This window comes from Vigna unguiculata, chromosome 11 (genome assembly GCF_004118075.2).
Source record: "Vigna unguiculata cultivar IT97K-499-35 chromosome 11, ASM411807v1, whole genome shotgun sequence".
NCBI classification, from domain to species: domain Eukaryota; kingdom Viridiplantae; phylum Streptophyta; class Magnoliopsida; order Fabales; family Fabaceae; genus Vigna; species Vigna unguiculata.
In genome coordinates, this window is record NC_040289.1 from 13,477,662 (window position 1) to 13,497,660 (window position 19,999).

The following is a 19,999-nucleotide window of genomic DNA, read 5'->3' on the forward strand; positions in this document are numbered from 1 at the left end:
CAATTGTGCAGAACGATAGTTGAGGCTGCTTGTGTTGGGGGATGATGAAACCGTGAATGAGGAAGGAGAGATTATTGCTAGTGAGGAGATGGAGCAAAAGGAAGAGTCCACATTGGACTGCGGAGCTATGGGAATGTTTGGAGGGGTGGAGATAGGTGGAAATGAAAAGATTATTCCTTCGACCTTACGCTTGGAAGCCTCTATTAATGGAGTTTTTGTGGTGGTGTTGGTTGACAGTGGGGCGAGCCACAACTTTATATTTCCTCATGTAGTGGCAGCTTTGGGATTGGAAATGGAGAATGAAAAGCCTATTGGAGTGCAGTTGGGTGATGGCCATAAGATACCCACTTTGGGTAGATGCAAGCCAGTGACAATCCAATTTGGAAATTTTCATACTGTTGTAATACCGCATGTGTTGGAATTAGGAGGGCTGGATATGATATTGGGAGTAGCCTGGTTACAAGAATTTGGTAAGGTGACTTTCGATTGGAAAAACAGAGTTATCAGTTTTAACTGGATGGGATACCCAGTGGAATTATAGGGGCAGAAAACAGAAAGGAGATGTCAAACAGAAATGGTGGCTTCTTTGCAAAGTTTAATGGCCCAAAGAACACATAAAAATTATCTAGGTATTGACAAGGGCTTGTCTATTACACAATTGAATGAAGTGCAGCAAATGTTGTCGACTTTCGAAGCAATTTTCAAGGAACCGAAAGGACTACCTCCAGCTAGAAAGATTTCTCATGGTATTGAACTGTATAAAGAGGTCGGACCTGTGAGTGTGCGACCTTACAAATATCCGTATCATCACAAAGAAGAGATAGAAAATTAGGTGAGTGAATTGTTACATCAAGGAATTATTAGGCATAACACAAGTGCTTTCTCAAGCCCAGTCATTCTGGTTAAGAAGAAGGATGCTTCATGGAGGATATGTGTGGATTATAGAGAACTGAACAAGGTAACAGTGCCTGATAAATACCCGATTCCTGTGGTGGAAGAGCTATTGGATGAGTTGCATGGAGCTGCTTACTTTTCAAAAATAGACTTGAAGTTCGGGTATCACCAAATTAGAATAAGAGAGGAAGATGTGCACAAGATAGCTTTTCGCACTCATGAAGGCCATTACGAGTACTTGGTAATGCCCTTCGGGTTAACTAATGCCCCAGCCACTTTTCAATCAATAATGAATCAAGTTTTCAAGCTCAATCTAAGGAAGTTTGTCTTAGTATTCTTTGACGATATTTTAGTGTATAGTCGGAGGTGGCAAGACCACTTAGAGAATTTATCTCTAGTGTTGCAACTGCTACAACAACAAGCTTTTGTGGTGAATCAAAAGAAGTGTGTGTTTGGCAGTAGACAAGTGGAATATTTAGGCTATGTTATCTTAGAATAGGGAGTGGCGGTTGACCCTGAAAAAATTCGAAGTGTAGTAGAATGGCCTATTCCTCGCAATGTGAAGGGAGTGAGGGGTTTTCTTGGGTTGACGGGATATTATCGAAAATTTATTGCAGGGTATGGAAAGATTGCCAAGCCTTTGACAGAACTAACTAAGAAGGATGGGTTTAAATAGGACTCAATGACCTTAACATCATTTGAAGAATTAAAGAAAGTCATGACACAAGCTCCTGTTTTAGTTCTCCCAAACTTTACGCAACCATTCGAGATTGAATGTGACACTTTAGGAGTGAGAATCGGTGCAGTATTGATGCAAAATGTAGACCTATTGCTTACTTCAGCAAGGCTTTATCACCAAATAATTTGAGTAAATCCGCTTATGAGAAAGAATTAATGGCTTTAGTGCTAGATGTACAACATTGGAAGCCATATCTTTTGGGCAGAAGTTTCAAAGTTTATTCTGATCAACGTAGTTTGGGGTATTTGTTGCAGCAACGAATAACTACAGCGGAACAACAGAATTAAATAGCTAAATTGTTGGGATATCAGTTCGAAGTGGTTTATAAACCGGGCCCCGATAATAAAGTTGTTGATGCTTTGTCACGGGTGTTTGAAGATGGTGAATTAAGAAATATTATTTCTTTTCCTATATGGTTGTAGGGACAGCAGGTACAGGGGGAGCAACAATCTGATCCGTTCCTTAAAAGAGTGGTGGACAACATTCAACAATATGTTAATCATAAGCATGGTTTCAGTTGGCAACAAGGCATATTGTTGCATAAGGGACGATTAGTTTTGTCAGCATCGTCTCCTTTGATTCCACTCATCTTAGAAGAATTTCATGCATCTCCTACAGGGGGACATTCAGGTTTTCTGCGGACATATAAGCGGGTTGTTGGGAATCTATATTGGGTTGGCATGAAAAAAAGGGTGCAAGAATTTGTTAAGCAATGTGATATATGTCAAAGGCAAAAGTATGCAGCAACATCTCCAGTTGGGCTCTTACAACCATTACCCATTCCTGATTGTGTTTGGGAGGATATTTCTCTTGACTTTATAACGGGGTTGCCCAAATCAAAGGGATTTGATGTTGTGTTTGTGGTAGTAGACCGATTGTCAAAGTATGAGCATTTTATACCTCTCAAGCATCCATATACGGCAAGAAAAGTGGCTGAAATATTTGCTAAGGAAATTGTGCGTCTCCATGGGATACCCAATTCAATTGTAAGTGATCGAGACCCCTTGTTTATGAGCTTATTTTGGCAAGAGTTGTTTCGTATACAAGGCATTGTGCTAAAGATGATTTCATCTTATCATCCTGAGACGGATGGTCAAATAGAAGTGGTGAATAGGTGTTTAGAGACTTACTTGCGGTGTTTTGTTTTGGAACAACCTAAATATTGGGTGGATTGGATACCATGGGTTGAATTATGGTACAACACCACTTTTCATGTGACTACGGGAAAAACACCCTTTGAAGTGGTATACGGGAGACACCTCCTCCGTTGGTTCGCTTTACACAAGGAGAAACAAATGTAGAGGCTGTGGCAACAAAATTAGTGGATCATGATGAAGCTCAGCGACAATTAAAATATCATTTGCAGCGTGCTCAACAACAGATGAAGAAGTATGCAGATAAGAAACGTAAACATGTGGTGTTTGAAGTAGGAGAATGGGTATTTGTAAAATTGCGACCACATAGGCAACAAATAGTGGCATGATGCATTAATCCAAAGTTGGCAACTCGTTATTATGGACCATTTCCTGTGTTGGCTAAGGAGGGAGCTATTTCATACAAGTTGAAATTACCCGAGACAACTAGAGTGCATTCAATATTTCATGTATCACAGCTGAAACGAGCAATTGGAGATTATTCTACAACACTTGAATTGCCTGCAGAATTGGAATTGGAGCCAGGAGATTTGGAGGAACTAGAGTCGATTCTAGCAACACGAAAAATTATGAAAAAAGGGGAGTTAATTGAGCAGTGGCTGATGCGTTGGAAGGGCAGATCTGCAGAAGAAACCACTTGGATAGATATAGTGTTGCTACAAAGCCAATTTCCTCATCTTCGCCTTGAGGACAAGGCGATTTTTGGAGGAGGGAATAATGATAGCACACTTGATGAGGGGCTGATACAACACGAGAAAGATGGTGAAGAAGGCCGTGTTAGTGGAAGGGCCAAGATATGGAAGGTTTACTCTAGGAGGAAGAAAACAGGCCCAGAGAATATTAATTAGTTAGGAGGGTAATGACGTGGCAAAAGAAGACAAGTATTTGAGAAGGGAGGAAAGAGAGAGGGGGATACGGGGAAGTTTGTTATGAAATAGGGTAATGAGAGTGATCTCTCTGGAGGAGTCATAGACTCTGGAAATATTCTATACTGTCATACAATCGGTTTGCTCATTTTCACACATTCAATAATACAGTTTCCATACACTATCATTTGCTGTGCTGTTTTGATTTGTTTTTGTGGTCATAGCTCTATCAGATTCTAACCCTCAACTATGGTTATATATATATATATATATATATATATATATATATATATATATATATATATATATATATATATATATATATATATAAAAGAAGATATTGCGTTCTTCTTGAGGAAATTTGTAGTTTTTTTATGACATTTTGATCTTCAGTAAGATTGAGGAGGAGTATGGAGAGCATTTTCAAGTGGTACTGCAGCTATTGATAGATCATAAGCTTTGCAAACAAACAAAAAAATGTAGTTTTGGTCAGAAAAAATTAGATTACTTGGGTCATATTTTTTTATCACAAGGAGTGGCCAGTGACCGAAAAAACTAGAAATATAAAGAGATATTAAGGGGATTTTTAGGCTTTATTGAATGTTATATAACGTTTGTAAGATACTATTACAGGATTGCAAAACAAATGGAGGCCCAAGAAGCTTTTGAATCACTTAAAGTATTGATGACAGAATCATGCATCTATACTGTACCTGATTTTACAAAAAACCCTTGTAGTAGAGACTAATGCATGTAATAAAGAATTGGGAGTTGTATAACAGCTCCACTAAATTGACACCATTCAAGGCCTTATACTAACACGTGAAAGAGACAATATTCTCCACGACTTTAAGACGTACCTATTGAAAGCACAAGATGAGACGAAAAAGTTTGTTGATAAACATATCGTACACTTTCAAATTGAAGATTGGGTATATCTAAAATTACAACCCTACAGACTGAATGATAAGTTGAGTCCGTGATTTTATGGCCCTATACTTTCCTTTATATTCAATCCATTCCTTACACATACTTTCTATGCAATTGCAAGATGAAAGAGGCTATAAGGCACATGAAAAAATGGCTATAGTAATATACGTAATAGTAAATAGCTTGTAACTCAAGGGTTTCTGTTGGTGTTAGACCAACAAAAATAACAACGTATGCAATGAATTAACACAAACATAATGAAAGCAGAAATGTGTGGAACAAAACTTTCTAGATCTTAGAAGTAGCGCCAATGTATCTGCATCTTATTCAAAAGACTTTGTTCATTTCTGGCACATTTATTTACTTATTGTGTCACCACGGACAAGTGAGGATCAACACTGATACAGAAAGCAAATAGATTGAAGTTAAAAATACTCAATAATCCTTGTCCTGGAATCACTTTGACTTTTTATCTGAAGCTGCACTACTTTCGTTATAAGCCTTGTATGGTGCGGCTGTATATGCATATTGCTGATATATAGAGAAGAAAACCATCTCAATGCAAACCAAAATGTTTTGGTAGCCCTCTTCAATGCGTTCCACAGATAGCCAGGAGTAACGGGATCGGATTATTCCCAATGCTGCCAGAAGTTCAAGCACAATTCCCTGCATAATTGAATGAAGTTAGCAGTTAATCTAATATATCATCTGCATTAACGCAACATAATCTTGTATATCTAACCCAACGATGCCTTATTTCTAGGATTGTACGTGTGTATAGTTCAGAACCCTGAATAAGTTCTCTAAGCCTAAATTGCAGTCCACAATATACATAGGGTGTGTTTGGAAGAACTTATTTGTTGTTTATTTGGATTTATTTATAACAACTTGTGTTTGAAAAAAAAAAAAAAATACCTATGAAAACAGCTTATGCTAAGTGTATAAACTGTTTTCAGATTAATTCAAATAAACTTGTTAGGATAGTTCATGAAAATGACTTACAACTTATATGAAAACAATTGAACTTTATTTTCTCTTTCGTTAGAAAAAAACTAATAAGTACTTCTACTAATAAGCACTTTAAGTTATTTGCCCAAATAGGCCTATAATCTAGAATCAATTAGTTAACTAAGAGTAATGTGCAGAGACTGAAGACTAGCAGTGTTAATAAATTAGAAATTCACACCAGATTCAGCTTAAAAAAGAGATGAATTTTAATAGAACAATCTAAATTCTACAGAAGCAAAATCTTATATAATTCCATCATGGCTCAAAAGATCAAGCTAAAGCATAGGGGCATACCTGCCAAAAGCAGAAAAAGACAATCCCTTTTATGCACAAAAACTTGGCAAGAGGCTTATGCGGTTCCAACTCTTTAGAAAACACATGGTAGAAAACAACAAGAGAATAGAGTGCAAGTGACACTGAAATGTTTAGGATGATTGTGTTTGCCCAGCTGACCCAACTGGGATAAACATCAAAATACTGCAGAGTTATCATCAGGATTGAGCACACCGGACGTATCACAACAAATTGCCAAGTCCAGTTTTTGAGAAGCTTCAGTGTCTTATGGTCCAAACGTGTAGTGTGAGGCTGCAGATTGTGGTCATGATGAGTTAAAGTTCACATGTATTAGTAGAAATGTCCAGGGAAGTAAGCATTACAATGTTTAGTGTAATTAATTGATGAATAAGTGTTGCTAATGATTCAAAGCATCTTATGAAGAACATGCAACTTTACGCAAAATATCCCCAATGGACTACGTAACTAGATCACTCCTTCACTTGGCAACAATATATCACTAGAGTTTTTCTCTAAAGTGAGGGCTTAGTACGGAGAACATGTATACTAACCTATAGGTTTACAGTACCCTATTAGTTAAATTTTGTTTTTCATGAAAAAAAAAGGCAGGCTATTTAATTTAATATACTACAAATGATGATTTTACTGAAACAAATTTATTGTTGTTCTGTTAAATCCTTATATCACTTCACAGTCATCTTATGCGTGTGTATACAAAACCAGGTTGTTGCCACTGAAAAGGAAACATCAAATATGGTGTAAGTGGTCTCAGTGTTATTGTCACTTTAGAAATGCAATATCTCAAAGTAACAGGAGAAACAATAAAAACAATAAAGCTGATATGACAGAAATATGATATTTGATCTTTATTCATCTATTACTTCTTGCTGGCTCTGCTGCTCTTGTTTTAATATCATTAAAAAGACATTCAAACCCATAAAAAAACGCATAACCTAATCGTGCTGTACATATGATCTAGCATTTCTCAGAGCAAACAGGTTGTTGGGCTTACACACCAAGGAATTGATCCATAATGCTCCAACTCTTCCCACATTGATTTCAACTCAATAAAATATTCTGTGACTGTCAACATACCATGCCTGAAATTGTATAACTCTCGTTGAAGTTCTATTGTATCTTGCAGATTCCACATTGACTAGAAATATAACCAAATTATAATATATAACTGGATGTAAAGTTAAGTTAGGCCTAAATCAGTAAAGTTAAGCTAGGCCTAAATCAACTTTCTAATGATATCTTTTTCTATCAATACAGACTCATTATTTATCACAATGGAAAGACAAATAACACCAGTAATGGAGATAATACTAACGAATAAAGCACCCTTTTTTCGGACATGGTCCAAGAGGCCATACATCTACTACTCCAAAAACTTCACTTGTGTGATGCACCATTTCTGCAAACATAATTATGCGGTGGAACACATTCATAAAACATTGCAAAAAGGTTTATGAGTATCAACCACCTGAAAAAGTGTCATTGGAAATGAATGATGAATCTCTCTTCCCTTGATCTCATCCGGCACTATGTTCTTACTCAAGGAAATGTTCAAATAACTGTACATCAAGCTCAAAAACTTAGCAATCACCTGTTGCAACACATTGAGTAAGTTGTGAACTACTGAATTATAATACATTAAATTACTAAAATGAACTAAATTTAAATATATGTAGCATGAAAATACTAGTAAGGGTTACCCATAGGACCATAATAAAAATTATGGGTACAAATCTTACCAGAGCCTCATAACACTCTTTAATGGAGTCCAAGAAAGTGAAAAATGTTTCACTTCCAAAGAAATTTATCAAACCAACATAGGAGTCTACAGCATACAATGGGGCCATAAGGATTATAATTACTATGGCCTTTTGCTCCTTTGGTTTCCTCCAGTTCGAAACATGTTCTGCGAGTAGCTTCATAGCAAAGTGCACTGTTATCATGACGCACAAAGTGGATCCATAAAACACGATCTGTGCAGGATGCATTTTATTGTCTCTGATGTTGAGCTTGATAGGACCTTATTGAACCTGCAAAAGGATGACTAAGGTTGTTAAGAGAACTCATCTGAAGATAATAATATCGTGAAAGGTAGCTCATAGAACTCTAATGCAATGCATAACCAGTTTTAGTAAAGGCTTATTGATGGTTAATACTTAATGTGAACATTATAATCACATACCATAATTATAGTTAACAATGAATAAGAATATTAATTCTACAAGGTATCCCCATGCCTACACCCAAAAATCACCGAGACTAATTCTCCAAGGAAATAGAGTATTAATCGAGCCACAACTTCTCTCCCTATATTGGTGTTGCTCTATTTGCATAGCCAGGAACTGAACCCTTATATCACATGTTTAAAGGGCCAAGCTTAAAATCACTCATTTAGTACCACGTTTTCTACATAAACAACATCATTAATCCCGATATTCCGTTCTGTTATGGAATCAACTACCTAAATCGCTCCATCAATACTCACTTTCGTAAACCCCTACAATAATCAATGTCCTAAACCCTTCCATTCACTGCCAAGAACCCTAAACCCTTTTAAATAGTCGCACCTTCTAGAGCACAGAATTCACCCTTGATCGAGGATAATAACACTTCTGACAAAACAAGTGTATTTCCCTGACATCTCAACAAGCATAATAAAAAAAAAAAAAAAAACTAACTTCGAGTGAGTAGTGTGACTGACTATAACACCACAACCACTAAATCTTATATGCCCTTTTGTTCTGCACCCTGAACCAAAAGTGAAGCTATGAATCTAGATTTGTAGATATTCCGAATGAATAAATGCTATCAACAAACATGTATACTTTGTATCTCAAATAAGCAAAAACATTCCATAGAAGTGAATAAGCCACATGATATACCACAACAGAAATTTAATCACGCAAATCATGAACAAGTTTGGAAATACAAGCAGCAATGGCGATGTTACCAATGTTCTAAACTTTGATTTGCCTTCTTCTTGGTATTTTGTGGAATTGTAATTGTAATTTGAAAGTAATAAACACCACAATTAAATTCTTGCCGTACCGTAGTTGGGAGGACTCGATTGATTAGATTGGTGATGGAGAACACTAAGTGGCTATGATGCACAGTCAAAGTCCTGATCAACGACTTTCTGGAATTTCTGAAAAGTCCAACAATAATATTTAATGCATAAATAAACATTCATATCATATTTTTAAATATTAAGTTGTATTATAATTAAGATTTGTCGACATTAGTGATTCAAATCTATGTTTGAAAGTACAAAAAAGAATACTTTACATTAATTCTGTAAGAATGCAGACATTGCACGTTTCTTACTGCTACAACACATGCTTTATTTTATATAAGAGAAGAGACACATCGTTTTTTAATATTTAAAAAGTAGAAAGAAAAATGAAAATGATAAATATTAAATAGAAAAAGAGAATTTACTATTATTATCTTCAAATTAGATTTTAAATGCAGAAAAATGTCTGTGCTGTGTGTCATTACAAAAATATAATAATAATAATAATAATAATAATAATGTTATTATTTATATTAATAGTGTTTCTTTTAAAAAGTAACTTTCGAGTATATTATTTATTTTAAAATGTAATTTGTTGATTTTAAGATGATGCATTTTGTCTACGTTAACCGAATAAGGAAAGCATTTATGATAAAGAATTTTGAAAACACACCAAGAGATTTTTGTAATATAAATTATGGTTTGATTACTTAATATCATACGATCCTTTGCAATAAAAATTAAAAAATTAAAAGGAATCTAATATTATATACAATTGGGAACTAACAAAAGGCAAAATTTTCAATTGAATAATATATCTGACCTATTTCTCAATTCAAATTTTTATCTACAAAAAGTAAAAACGCTGATGTGTCAATCTCTCAGCATTTTGAAGTATTAAAAAAATGGAAAAGAAATTTAAAATCGAAAGTTTTAATAAAAACTTCTTTCTCTCTCTTCCTCAGTCTTCTCACCTTCCTCCGTCTCAATTCTTTCTCTCTCTTTCTCATTCTCTCTGCGACTGCCTTCTTTCTTCTTTCTCTCTCTTTCTCATTCTCTCTGGCACCACCTTCTCACTTCTTTCTCTGTCTTTCTCTGTCTCTGTTTCTTCGCGTTCATCATGGTTTCATCTTCTTCTTTTCATCGAGTTGTTTTTAAATCACAAAAAAAAGACTATGGAGATGGTTTCTATTTTTTTCTGAGCTTTGTTCTGATCATCTTCTTCTATTCATCATTTTTCTTTTCTTTACAGGCTTCAACTGACGCTTACAAAGACATGCATCTGAGATTTGTCATTCATCTGTCTATTTTTGTTGTGGATATCTTTTTTTTTTTTGGTTTCTCAAGCTAACTGGTATTGTTCTTTATGTTTTTTACAAAGATCTAATGGTTTCTTTGCTTGATCTTATTTTTCAGGTGTGTAAATGCTTGAAATGAAGAGTACAACCACAAACATCTTTTTTAAGCAGCAAAAAACCCAATCTGGAGATGCTTTTTCTATTTTTCTTACATTTCATCTGTTCATCTTCTTCTGTTCATCATGTTTGTGTTGTTTACAGGCTTCAACTAAAGATTACAAAGACATGCATCTGAGATTTGTCGTTCATCTTATGTTTCTTTTGTGGACATCTTTTTATTATTGGTTTTTCAAGCGGAATGGTACGGTTCTTGATGTTTTTTACTTAGATCTAATGGTTTCTTGGCTTCATCTTATGTTTCAGGTGTTTAAATGCTTGAAATGAAGAGTACAACCACAATCATCTGTTTTACCCCCCAAAAACCGAGTCTGGAGATGCTTTATATTTTTTTCTGAGCTATCTTCTGTTCATGTTCTTCTGTTCATCATGTTTCTTTTGTTTATAGGCTTCAATTGAAGATGAGTGTGACATGCATCTTTTTTTAACCACCAAAAAACCGAGTCTGACGATGCTTTATATATTTTTCTGATCTTTCTTCTGTTCATCTTCTTCTGTTCATCATTTTTCTTTTGTTTACAGTCTTCAACTGAAGAGTACAAACACATTCATCTGATATTTTCCTTTGATCTTCTTTTTCTTTTGTCGATAAATTTTTTTTTTTTGGTTTCTCAACCCAACTGGTATGATTCTTTATGTTTTTTACTGAGATCTAATGGTTTCTTGGCTTCATCTTATGTTTCAGGTGTTTAAATGCTTGAAATGAAGAGTACAACCACAAACATCTGTTTTAACCAGCAAAAAACCGAGTCTGGCAATGCTTTATATATTTTTCTGAGCTTTTTCTGTTCATCTTCTTTTGTTCATCATGTTTTTTTTTTTGTTTACAGGCTTCAACTTAAGAGTACAAACACATGCATTTGAGATTTTCCGTTCAGCTTATGTTTCTTTTCTCGATATCTTTTTTTGTTTGCTTTCTCAAGCCAACATGTATGTTTCTTTATTTTTTGTTCTCAGTTGTATTTGATTTTTGGCTTCATCTTAAGTTTCAGTTTTTTTAATTTTTTCAAATGAAGATTACAACCACACACATCTTTTTAAAACCGCAATAAATCCAGTCTGTAGATGCTTTCTATTTTTTTCTGAACTTTCTTCTGTTCATGTTCTTTTGTTCATCATTTTTCTTTTGTTTAAAGGCTTCAACTGACGAGTACAAACACATGCATATGAGATTTTCCGTTCATGTTATGGTTCTTTATGTTTTATTATTAATTGTAATTGATTCTTTGCTTCATCTTAACATTCATGTTTTTTAATTCTTCAGATGAAGAGTACAACCACAAACATCTTATTTTAACCGCAAAATACCGAGTCTGGAGATGCTTTATATTTTTTTCTGAGCTTTCTTCTTTTCATCTTCTTATGTTCATCATTTTTCTTTTGTTTAAAGGTTTGATCTCCAGACTACCAACACATGCATGTCAGCTTTGTTCATGTCGTATTTTGTTTTTATTTTTAATTTTTTTCCATTATTTCTTTAAATTTTTCACAACTCTTTGTATTCTGTTCTGATTGCCACTTTCCATTTTTTACGACATTTGAAATATTTTTAGATATTTTAATTTATGTCAAAAAATCAGTTCACAAATCTTAAATTTGTAATTTTAATTATTTATTTATTTTATTATTTCAACCCTATTATCTTTTAATTCGTACTTTTTTTTCACTTTTATATTCACAATTAATTGCAAAAATTATGATGCACGCTTCACCTGTAAGTACGGACTCTACCAAAAGGAATGACTTATCCTTTTCTCTTTCTATATATTTGCAACAGTAATGACTTTTCGTTTTCTCTTTCTATATATTGGCGACTACATACTGACAAATCTTATTTCTGTTGTGTGACCCATTATCTTCTCTTGAAATTATTCTTCATACCCACTCTTTTCTCAAACAATGGAATCCATGTGCACACCACAAGCCATACTTTTTGGCAAAATGCTTGGCGGATTCGTGACTATGTTTTTGAAAGACCAGGTATTTTTTTTATTCCTTCACATTCCTTTGTATTCTTTGTTTGTATTTCTTTATTCTAAACTTCCTTATCTTTCAAGGATTTTGGACACGTCGACCGACTCTTCATAATACATAATATGAAGGACCTTGGTTCACAGTGGACCATTGTTGATTACGACAAGAATGTTCATAATGTTACGTACAACATGAATATTCACACTCCAATGATCACCCAAGGCTGGAATGATTTAATATCTTTTTATGCAGATGAGTCTGACAAATTGGTTGTCTTCAAATATTTTGGAAATTCGTCTTTCCAACTACACGTCTCTAAACGTGTTTGCGACTCAACATTGAAAGCCAACTTCTTCAACCATCTTTCTATTCGTCGTCCTCTACATACTTCAAACTTAAAGCATTTTGAAGTTCAACTATCAACATACTACTGTCGAGCCAGCCACTTGGTTAGTTTTAATTTTTTTGGATTATTTATTTACATGTCTTCTTAATAAGTAAGATATTTTATTCTTTTTGTTGCAGTATTTGAAAAAAGAATTTGCCACTTATTTTAAACGTAATGGTCTTAGATCTATTGTTCTACATGGACCAAAGGGAGAAGTCGAATGTAAATTGATCATAAGACGTAATTCTGTTAAGATTGGAACTGGCTGGAAAACTTTTTGTAATCTTCATCAACTTTCTGCAGATGATCATCGTGAGGTGTTTTTTGAAGTTGAAGGTCACACAACAACCAACCATATCAAAGTTTTTTATCCATTAATCTGGTTTTAAGTTATAACATTTTGTATATTGTTTTTGTTAATCTTCTTTTATATATATATATATATATATATATATATATATATATATATATATATATATATATATATATATAAGAAGATTTTAAGGTGAATTATATTTTGTATGCACTTATTACATATATTACTCTCTGTGTTTGCTTTTATACATTTACTGTGTATGAAGTTAATTGTTTTTTTCGTTTTATGTTGACGAGTTTTGTAGATTTTTATCAAATACATTAATCACTAATATATTTTTATAAAATAAATCTATTACATTTAAATCAATACTTTAAACAAAATATCAATTATTGTTAATTACACATCATTAAAGGACAAAAAATATTACTCATTATTTATTTGCAGAGAAGACATAAAAATCTTTAAATTTCTAATTTGTAATATTAATTTAATTTAATATTACAATAAATAATCCTTTTAATTAATTTGAAATCACCCTGTCTATCAGTATTCCCCGCATTAATTACTGCACTGCTCGAGGTAATGATGATTGAACTCCTCGATTATCTGCAACACTTATCATTATTTCAACTGATTCAGCTGATTAAATTAATTACCATTTCGTTTTCCAAGAGACGTTTAAATTTTTGAAACGTTTTTCTCATTATGTTTTTCACTTCTCACGAGAATGATGATTGCACTATCTGTTGCCGCGTCATACTTATCTCAGTCTCCAGACTCTTCCACTGTCTGGTATATATTTGTTTCATTAATATTTTTTGCAGGATGAAAGTAATTAACATTTCACAGATCATCAAATTTCCACTTATCTTCTCTGCTTCACCTTAACACCATTACACTGCGATAACAAGCCATCCTCTGCCATTTCAAGAAGTTCATATCCATTAGAGAAAGGTATGACTGTTAAACCCTTCAAATTGTTTCAAGAACACCCTTTTATGAACTATACTTCTCTTCATCTCCTATATCTTCTCGCCATATTTCTTTCTCGCCATATTCTATGCATGTTTTTATAAGCAGACTTTTTTATAATCGGTTTTGATCTTCATCTTCGTTTCATTTTTCTAAGCAAACGTTTCTATAATCGGATCAGATTATCATCTTTATTGCATTGCTCTAAGCAGTCGTTTTTATAATCGTTTCTGTTGATCTTTCTCTGATTTTTGTAAGCAGTTGTTTTTATATTCGGTTATGTTCATCATCTTTCTTTCATTTTTTAAAACATACGTTCTTATAATCTGTTATTTTCATCATCTTCAACAATTTGTTTTACATTGTTAGAGTGCGTTTAATTTATTTTTCCAAAAACAAACCTATCTTACCAATTTTACAGATGACCACTTAGCAATGCATCCTTGGTGAACAATCCATACTTGGCTCAAAGTGGAAGGGTGGATTCTTTACTATTTTCATGGAAGACCAGGTTTTTGTGAACTTGCTTCTTATACATTATTTACCATCATTGTTCTCCGATATCCTTTACTAATATTTTTTTTATATTGGTTTTATTTTCAAGGATTTTGCGTTCGTCAACCGTTTGTTTGTCATTCAATTAGGCAATGAACTGGGGCCACGTTGGACTATTTCTGATAAAAAAGGCCATGTTCACCATGTTACCTTCAACATGAATACCTTTGGTCCGCGAATTACTGATGGCTGGGTTGATATAAGAAAGTTTTATCAAGTCCAACCACCCAAACTATGTTATTTAAGGCATACTGGGAATTCTGCTTTTGAAATACACTTTTACGATCACTGTTTAGAATCAACTGTCCATAAATTCCTAAGTCATGTTCGAACAAATGCTCTCTGATAAGGTCTAAGTTAATTCATTTTGAGTTCCGGCTTTCTAAGTACAACTGCAAAGCAAACTTTCTGGTGACTTTTTTTATCTTCTTTTTCGATCATTGAATACAATCTGTACACAAAACTTCATGTATTCTTTTTAACCTTTACACATAGAAAATCATTTGTTTTTGATATTATTTCTTATATTTTTTATTTTCAGGGTTTAAATTCAGACTTACGTCAATATTTTGCCAACACTCAGTTCTCACACATTGTGCCTTACGGTCCAAAGGCACAAGTTGAATGCAAGTTGTTGATTAGACCTAGATCAGTCAAGATAGGAAGTGGATGGAAACGTTTTCGTGAAGTTCATGGACTGGAGGAAAAAGATTTAATTCTTTTTGAGGTTGACGATGAACAAGTAAGCAATGATGTCAATGTTCTTCTTAATATAAATGATTATTATCATCCCCTATGAAGAATCTATAAACAATATTACTTAACAGATTGATAATCTGTAATTTTTGTATCAAGTTTTTTTGTTTATTATTATATTATATATATGTATATGTCTTACTATGTGTATTTTGAACTTTTGCAAAGTTATTTACTCCTACCTGCTCCATATCTTCTTCCATATTTGAAAATCTGTGACATTTAATTACTATCAGACACAAACCATATCATGTCTCTGCGTTTTAAAAATTTATTATATTAATTTAAATATATCACTTTCCAGAAGATTTTTCATACACATCCCTTATAATACTTTTATAATATTTTATTTCAATGTCTATTGATATGACATTTTGCACTGCTTCATTATGTTTCTTTATCTTCCACCTTCCACGAGATTTCTTCTGCTGTAAGCATCCGTCATTTCATTAAATATTTAATTGTACTATTTATATTAGTTTTTATTCTAATTTTGTACGTTATTAACTTAAATAATCCAACACAGTGGCTTCTCCTCGAAGTTGCTAACAAAGTTCCTTCTCTTAGAAGATTCTTTTGCTTTTGTACACCACACTTTTATTTGACTTTTTGTAGAGATCCAACACAGTTGCTTCATCCAGAACACGTTTCACATCCATTAACGTATTCTTACAAGCCATTAACGTTTCCACTCATCACAGGTATGTACTTCATTTGTTTTATGTACAAATATAGTAGTCTTGCTGTACAGACTAAACGATATGAGATTTGCAGTTCTAAAATTTCGTCTAAGTAATTATGGTTTTCTATCATTTTTTTCTACATTTCCTCTTTCGTGAATGCATAAGAAACCAGGATGTATTTGCAGTTTTTGATTCTTTCCACATCACTGTTTCAATTAATTGTTCACTGCTCAATCCATCACGCCAACAATTTTTTTATTCACTTTCAAGTCATCTGCTTCATGCTTTATTTTCATCAGAATGCTTCTCTCTTATTTTTCCTTTTCTATGAAACCTGTGAATAAATCAATATGAATACTTAATTTCTTCTGACATCAATAGCTGTTTTTTGCAGGTTTCACCAATATATATTCGCATGACTTCTGTCAAAACGTTCGTACTCCATGTTTGAAGAGTCCTTATTTGAATATATTCTACTTTTTGCTTTCTTCTACCATTTCAAAAATTGCCATATCCATGTTTTGATTAATCGTTACACTTCTTTTACTCTCCTTTGACCAATAAAAAATAGATTCTGATAAAGTTATTATTTGAACCTTTTTTTGGGATTTCTTTATTTTAGTTGTATGAATTACAATTTTGTCTTATTAGTTCCTTATTTCTCTATGTAAGTATAAATATGTCACGAATCTAATCCTGACTTTTTTACTTTTCATTTTTCAATATTGTTGTTGTGAGTTCAACATGTCTCTCTGTGAAGTTCCAAAACAAAGCCAGAGCGTAAGCGAAGTAAGTCCCCAGAAGGAAAATTGGAATATTATCGTTAGGGTCATTCGTTCATGGTTTGTTCCTGACTTTACTAAACAGAGGTGTCCTTTTTCCATGGAGTTTGTTATTCAAGACAAAGAGGTTATTATTCATGTTATTCTTTAAATTCTTCCATTACACCTACTTTCGTTTACAAATTTGAATGAATCAAATATTTGTATGCTAAACATATTTATACTTAAATTTATATATGTTCTTTTTATCTGTTTCAGGGTTCTAAAATACATGCTTCAATTAGACGTACTCTAATTTACAAATTTCAGAGTGAGATTTCTGAAGGCCATGTTTATGCCATACAAAATTTCAGTGTTGCTCCGAATTCTGGAATATACAGAACAACACACCACCCTTATAAGATAAATTTCCAGTTTGGTACAAAAGTTTCTTTGCTTAATGTTAATTTGGTTTCTGATATGAAACCACAATACACACCTTTGTCCTTATTGACAACCACTGCATTTGATACTGATTATTTAGTTGGTAAGTTAATCTTTTTAGTTCCAATACTATTCATATTTTTATTAATAAACATTTATTGTTAAAGTATATGATTTAACATTTATGAATTGCATTGTAGATATCTTGGGATTACTGGTCGGAGTGGGGACTGAAAGAGAATTGCAAGTTGATGGAAAGACAACAAAATTAAATGTCATAGCAATAGAAGCTAATGGATATTCTATATCTATACTATACTAAATTCCTTTTATATTTCTTTTCAAATAACGATTTGACATAACATTTTTTTAATCTTTAGGTTTCGAATAGAATGTACTTTGTTTGGTATTTATGTGGATGAACTGAATGTATTTCTTTCAAGTGGAGAAGTACAAAATGCTGCTGTAAGTATAGAATTTGTGAAAGTCAAAACTTTTCAAGGTAAAATTTTGTTATTACTTTTACAAAGTACTTTGTACTACTTATTCCATGTTAGTCTCACATACACTATATTTTTAAATATAGATAAGGTTCAAGTTCAAAATTGTAAGTTCTGCACCCGTATTAAGTACAATGTTAACTTCAAGGAAGCATCTGAACTGAAATCAAGGTAATATTGAAATTTTTCTTCAGTTTATTCGAACTTTATAATCCATTTTCGTAACTATATTTTTGTTACTTTATAATGCAAATTATCCTTCATTTCCTCAACTTGATATTTCAAATGTACATACATTCAATAATAGATTTATTTTTTATGAGAACAACTATATTTTCTTTTGCACAGAATGTTTGAGAACAATGAATCTCCCTCTCAAGGATTAACGCAACTTTCTCAGACTTCCAAAAATATTGTCGAAGAGGACTTTTTAACACTTACACCTAGGACCACCATTCAAGGTCTAAAAGATTGTAAAGAGGTTAGAATATTTTTTTTTTATTATTGTGCAATTTTTGTTATTCACAATAATCTCTTCATTAATGTTTTTTATATTGAAAGGTCACCACTTACATATTGTTTGAAACAATTAAGCATATCTTGGTTGACGATGACTGGTGGTATACTGCTTGTGTGTGCAACAAAGCTGTTTATCCAGATTCCAAGATGTTCTTTTGTGAGAAGTGTAACAAGCATGTTATAAAAGTCTTTCCAAGGTTAACTAATTGTTTATTAATATTAATGTCAATTTAAAACAACATTGTAATTACAACTTTTGTTCATTAAATTTTTTATTCAATTTTCAGATATAGGATTAAGATCCGAGTTATTGACTCTTTCGATTCAACCACATTTGTCCTCTTTGATAGGGATGCAACTACCCTTTTCAAAAAAACTTGTGCTGATATGTTAGACACTCATAATAAGATATACTCTTCAATATATCCACTTATATATTTAATTACACAATGTTTAATTATTTTGTTTTTGTAGATGAATGCTTCTGGAAATTTGCCTAAGCAGTTTGATGAGTTAGTTGATAGAAGTTTGCTTTTTAAAGTCGAAAGTAGGAACGATCAGAATTTCAAACTTGAGCAGTCTTTCAGAGTGAAGAAAATATGTGTTGATGATGATATAATTGAGAAATTCAATGATTCTTCCATGAAATCTGTGGCAAGATATAATTTACGATGAAATTTGGTACAATATAATCTCATTATAATGCAGTTATCTTTTTCTTTTTATAATCTCATTATTTATACCTATCTGAAGGATGTTTATGCTGGGAATGGTGAGTTTAGCAGGGAAAAAATGCGTATAATCAATGAGTCCACCGTTAATATTTCAGAGGTATACAAATTATATAAATGTTTTTGACATGATGTATTTTTTTAATACTTTTAATAATGTTATCAATTTTGAACATGTACTGTAGGATTTATTAGTCCGATTACCAAAGAAACAATTGAGTGTGGATCCCAATCACCTGAACTAATCCAAGATAATCCAACCAACGATGATGCTAACAGTTCACATAAGAGAGAATCTAGAAAGAAGACTGCATCACTTGAATCCATCGAAGAAGACAATGTTCCATTGAAGCTTTTAAAAAGAAATATTAAGAAGGAAAAAGCAGTGATTTGAGATCTGATTTTAGTTATTCTATTTCAAGACAATTTTTTTATGCCTTTCATTTTGGGAATGTAATATGTCTACGCATCGTTTTGTTTTTAATTTCATCTGAACTACAACTTCTATGTTCACTTTCATCTTTAATTTCATCTGAACTACAACTCTTATGTTCAATTTGATGATAACTATATTATGCGCTTTTGAGTTACATTATTTAGAATTTTATTTATTTCATACGCTGGTCCACAAGACATTGTTGACATTTTTCAATTTTTGTCAACAAATATGACTACCAGCTACATCAAAACTTATGAAAATTGATTTCATTTTGTAGCATGATGTAATTAAAGTCGTAAATATCATATCTTTTGTGAAAAAGATCTTTTGTTTATACTTGTGTGACTCATAAATAAGATATATCTATTTTTACTGACAATAGAATTTATAAATGTCTATTTTTCATAATATTTACTTTTCATAAATAAGATAAATATGGCAAAACAATTATCTGTTGACAGATTTTAAGTTGTCACAACAGAATTGGATGCCATATACAATTTTTATTGACTTATTTTCTGTTAATTACTAACTTATTAAATATTGTACATTATAATTGAGATATAT

The 19,999-nt window shown here is 32.6% G+C and overlaps 1 protein-coding gene across 4 annotated transcripts; it reads right to left on the bottom strand.

Moving 5' to 3' along the window:
* Window positions 1–4,748: 4,748 nt before the first annotated feature.
* Window positions 4,749–9,048, bottom strand: LOC114169915 (transmembrane protein 184A-like). 4 transcript variants are annotated; one of them, XM_028055308.1, is made up of 5 exons: window positions 8,952–9,048; window positions 7,643–7,933; window positions 7,372–7,494; window positions 5,886–6,176; window positions 4,749–5,249 (listed from the first exon to the last, which is right to left on the bottom strand). In XM_028055308.1, the coding sequence occupies exons 2-5, from the start codon at window positions 7,889–7,891 to the stop codon at window positions 5,040–5,042; spliced, it is 873 nt and encodes a 290-aa protein (XP_027911109.1). In that variant the 5' UTR covers window positions 7,892–7,933; window positions 8,952–9,048; the 3' UTR covers window positions 4,749–5,039. The 4 variants fall into 4 exon arrangements, with proteins under 4 accessions (XP_027911109.1, XP_027911108.1, XP_027911111.1 ...); XM_028055307.1 differs by having other exon boundaries at window positions 8,854–9,013; XM_028055310.1 differs by lacking the exon at window positions 8,952–9,048 and adding an exon at window positions 8,833–8,945.
* Window positions 9,049–19,999: the final 10,951 nt, after the last annotated feature.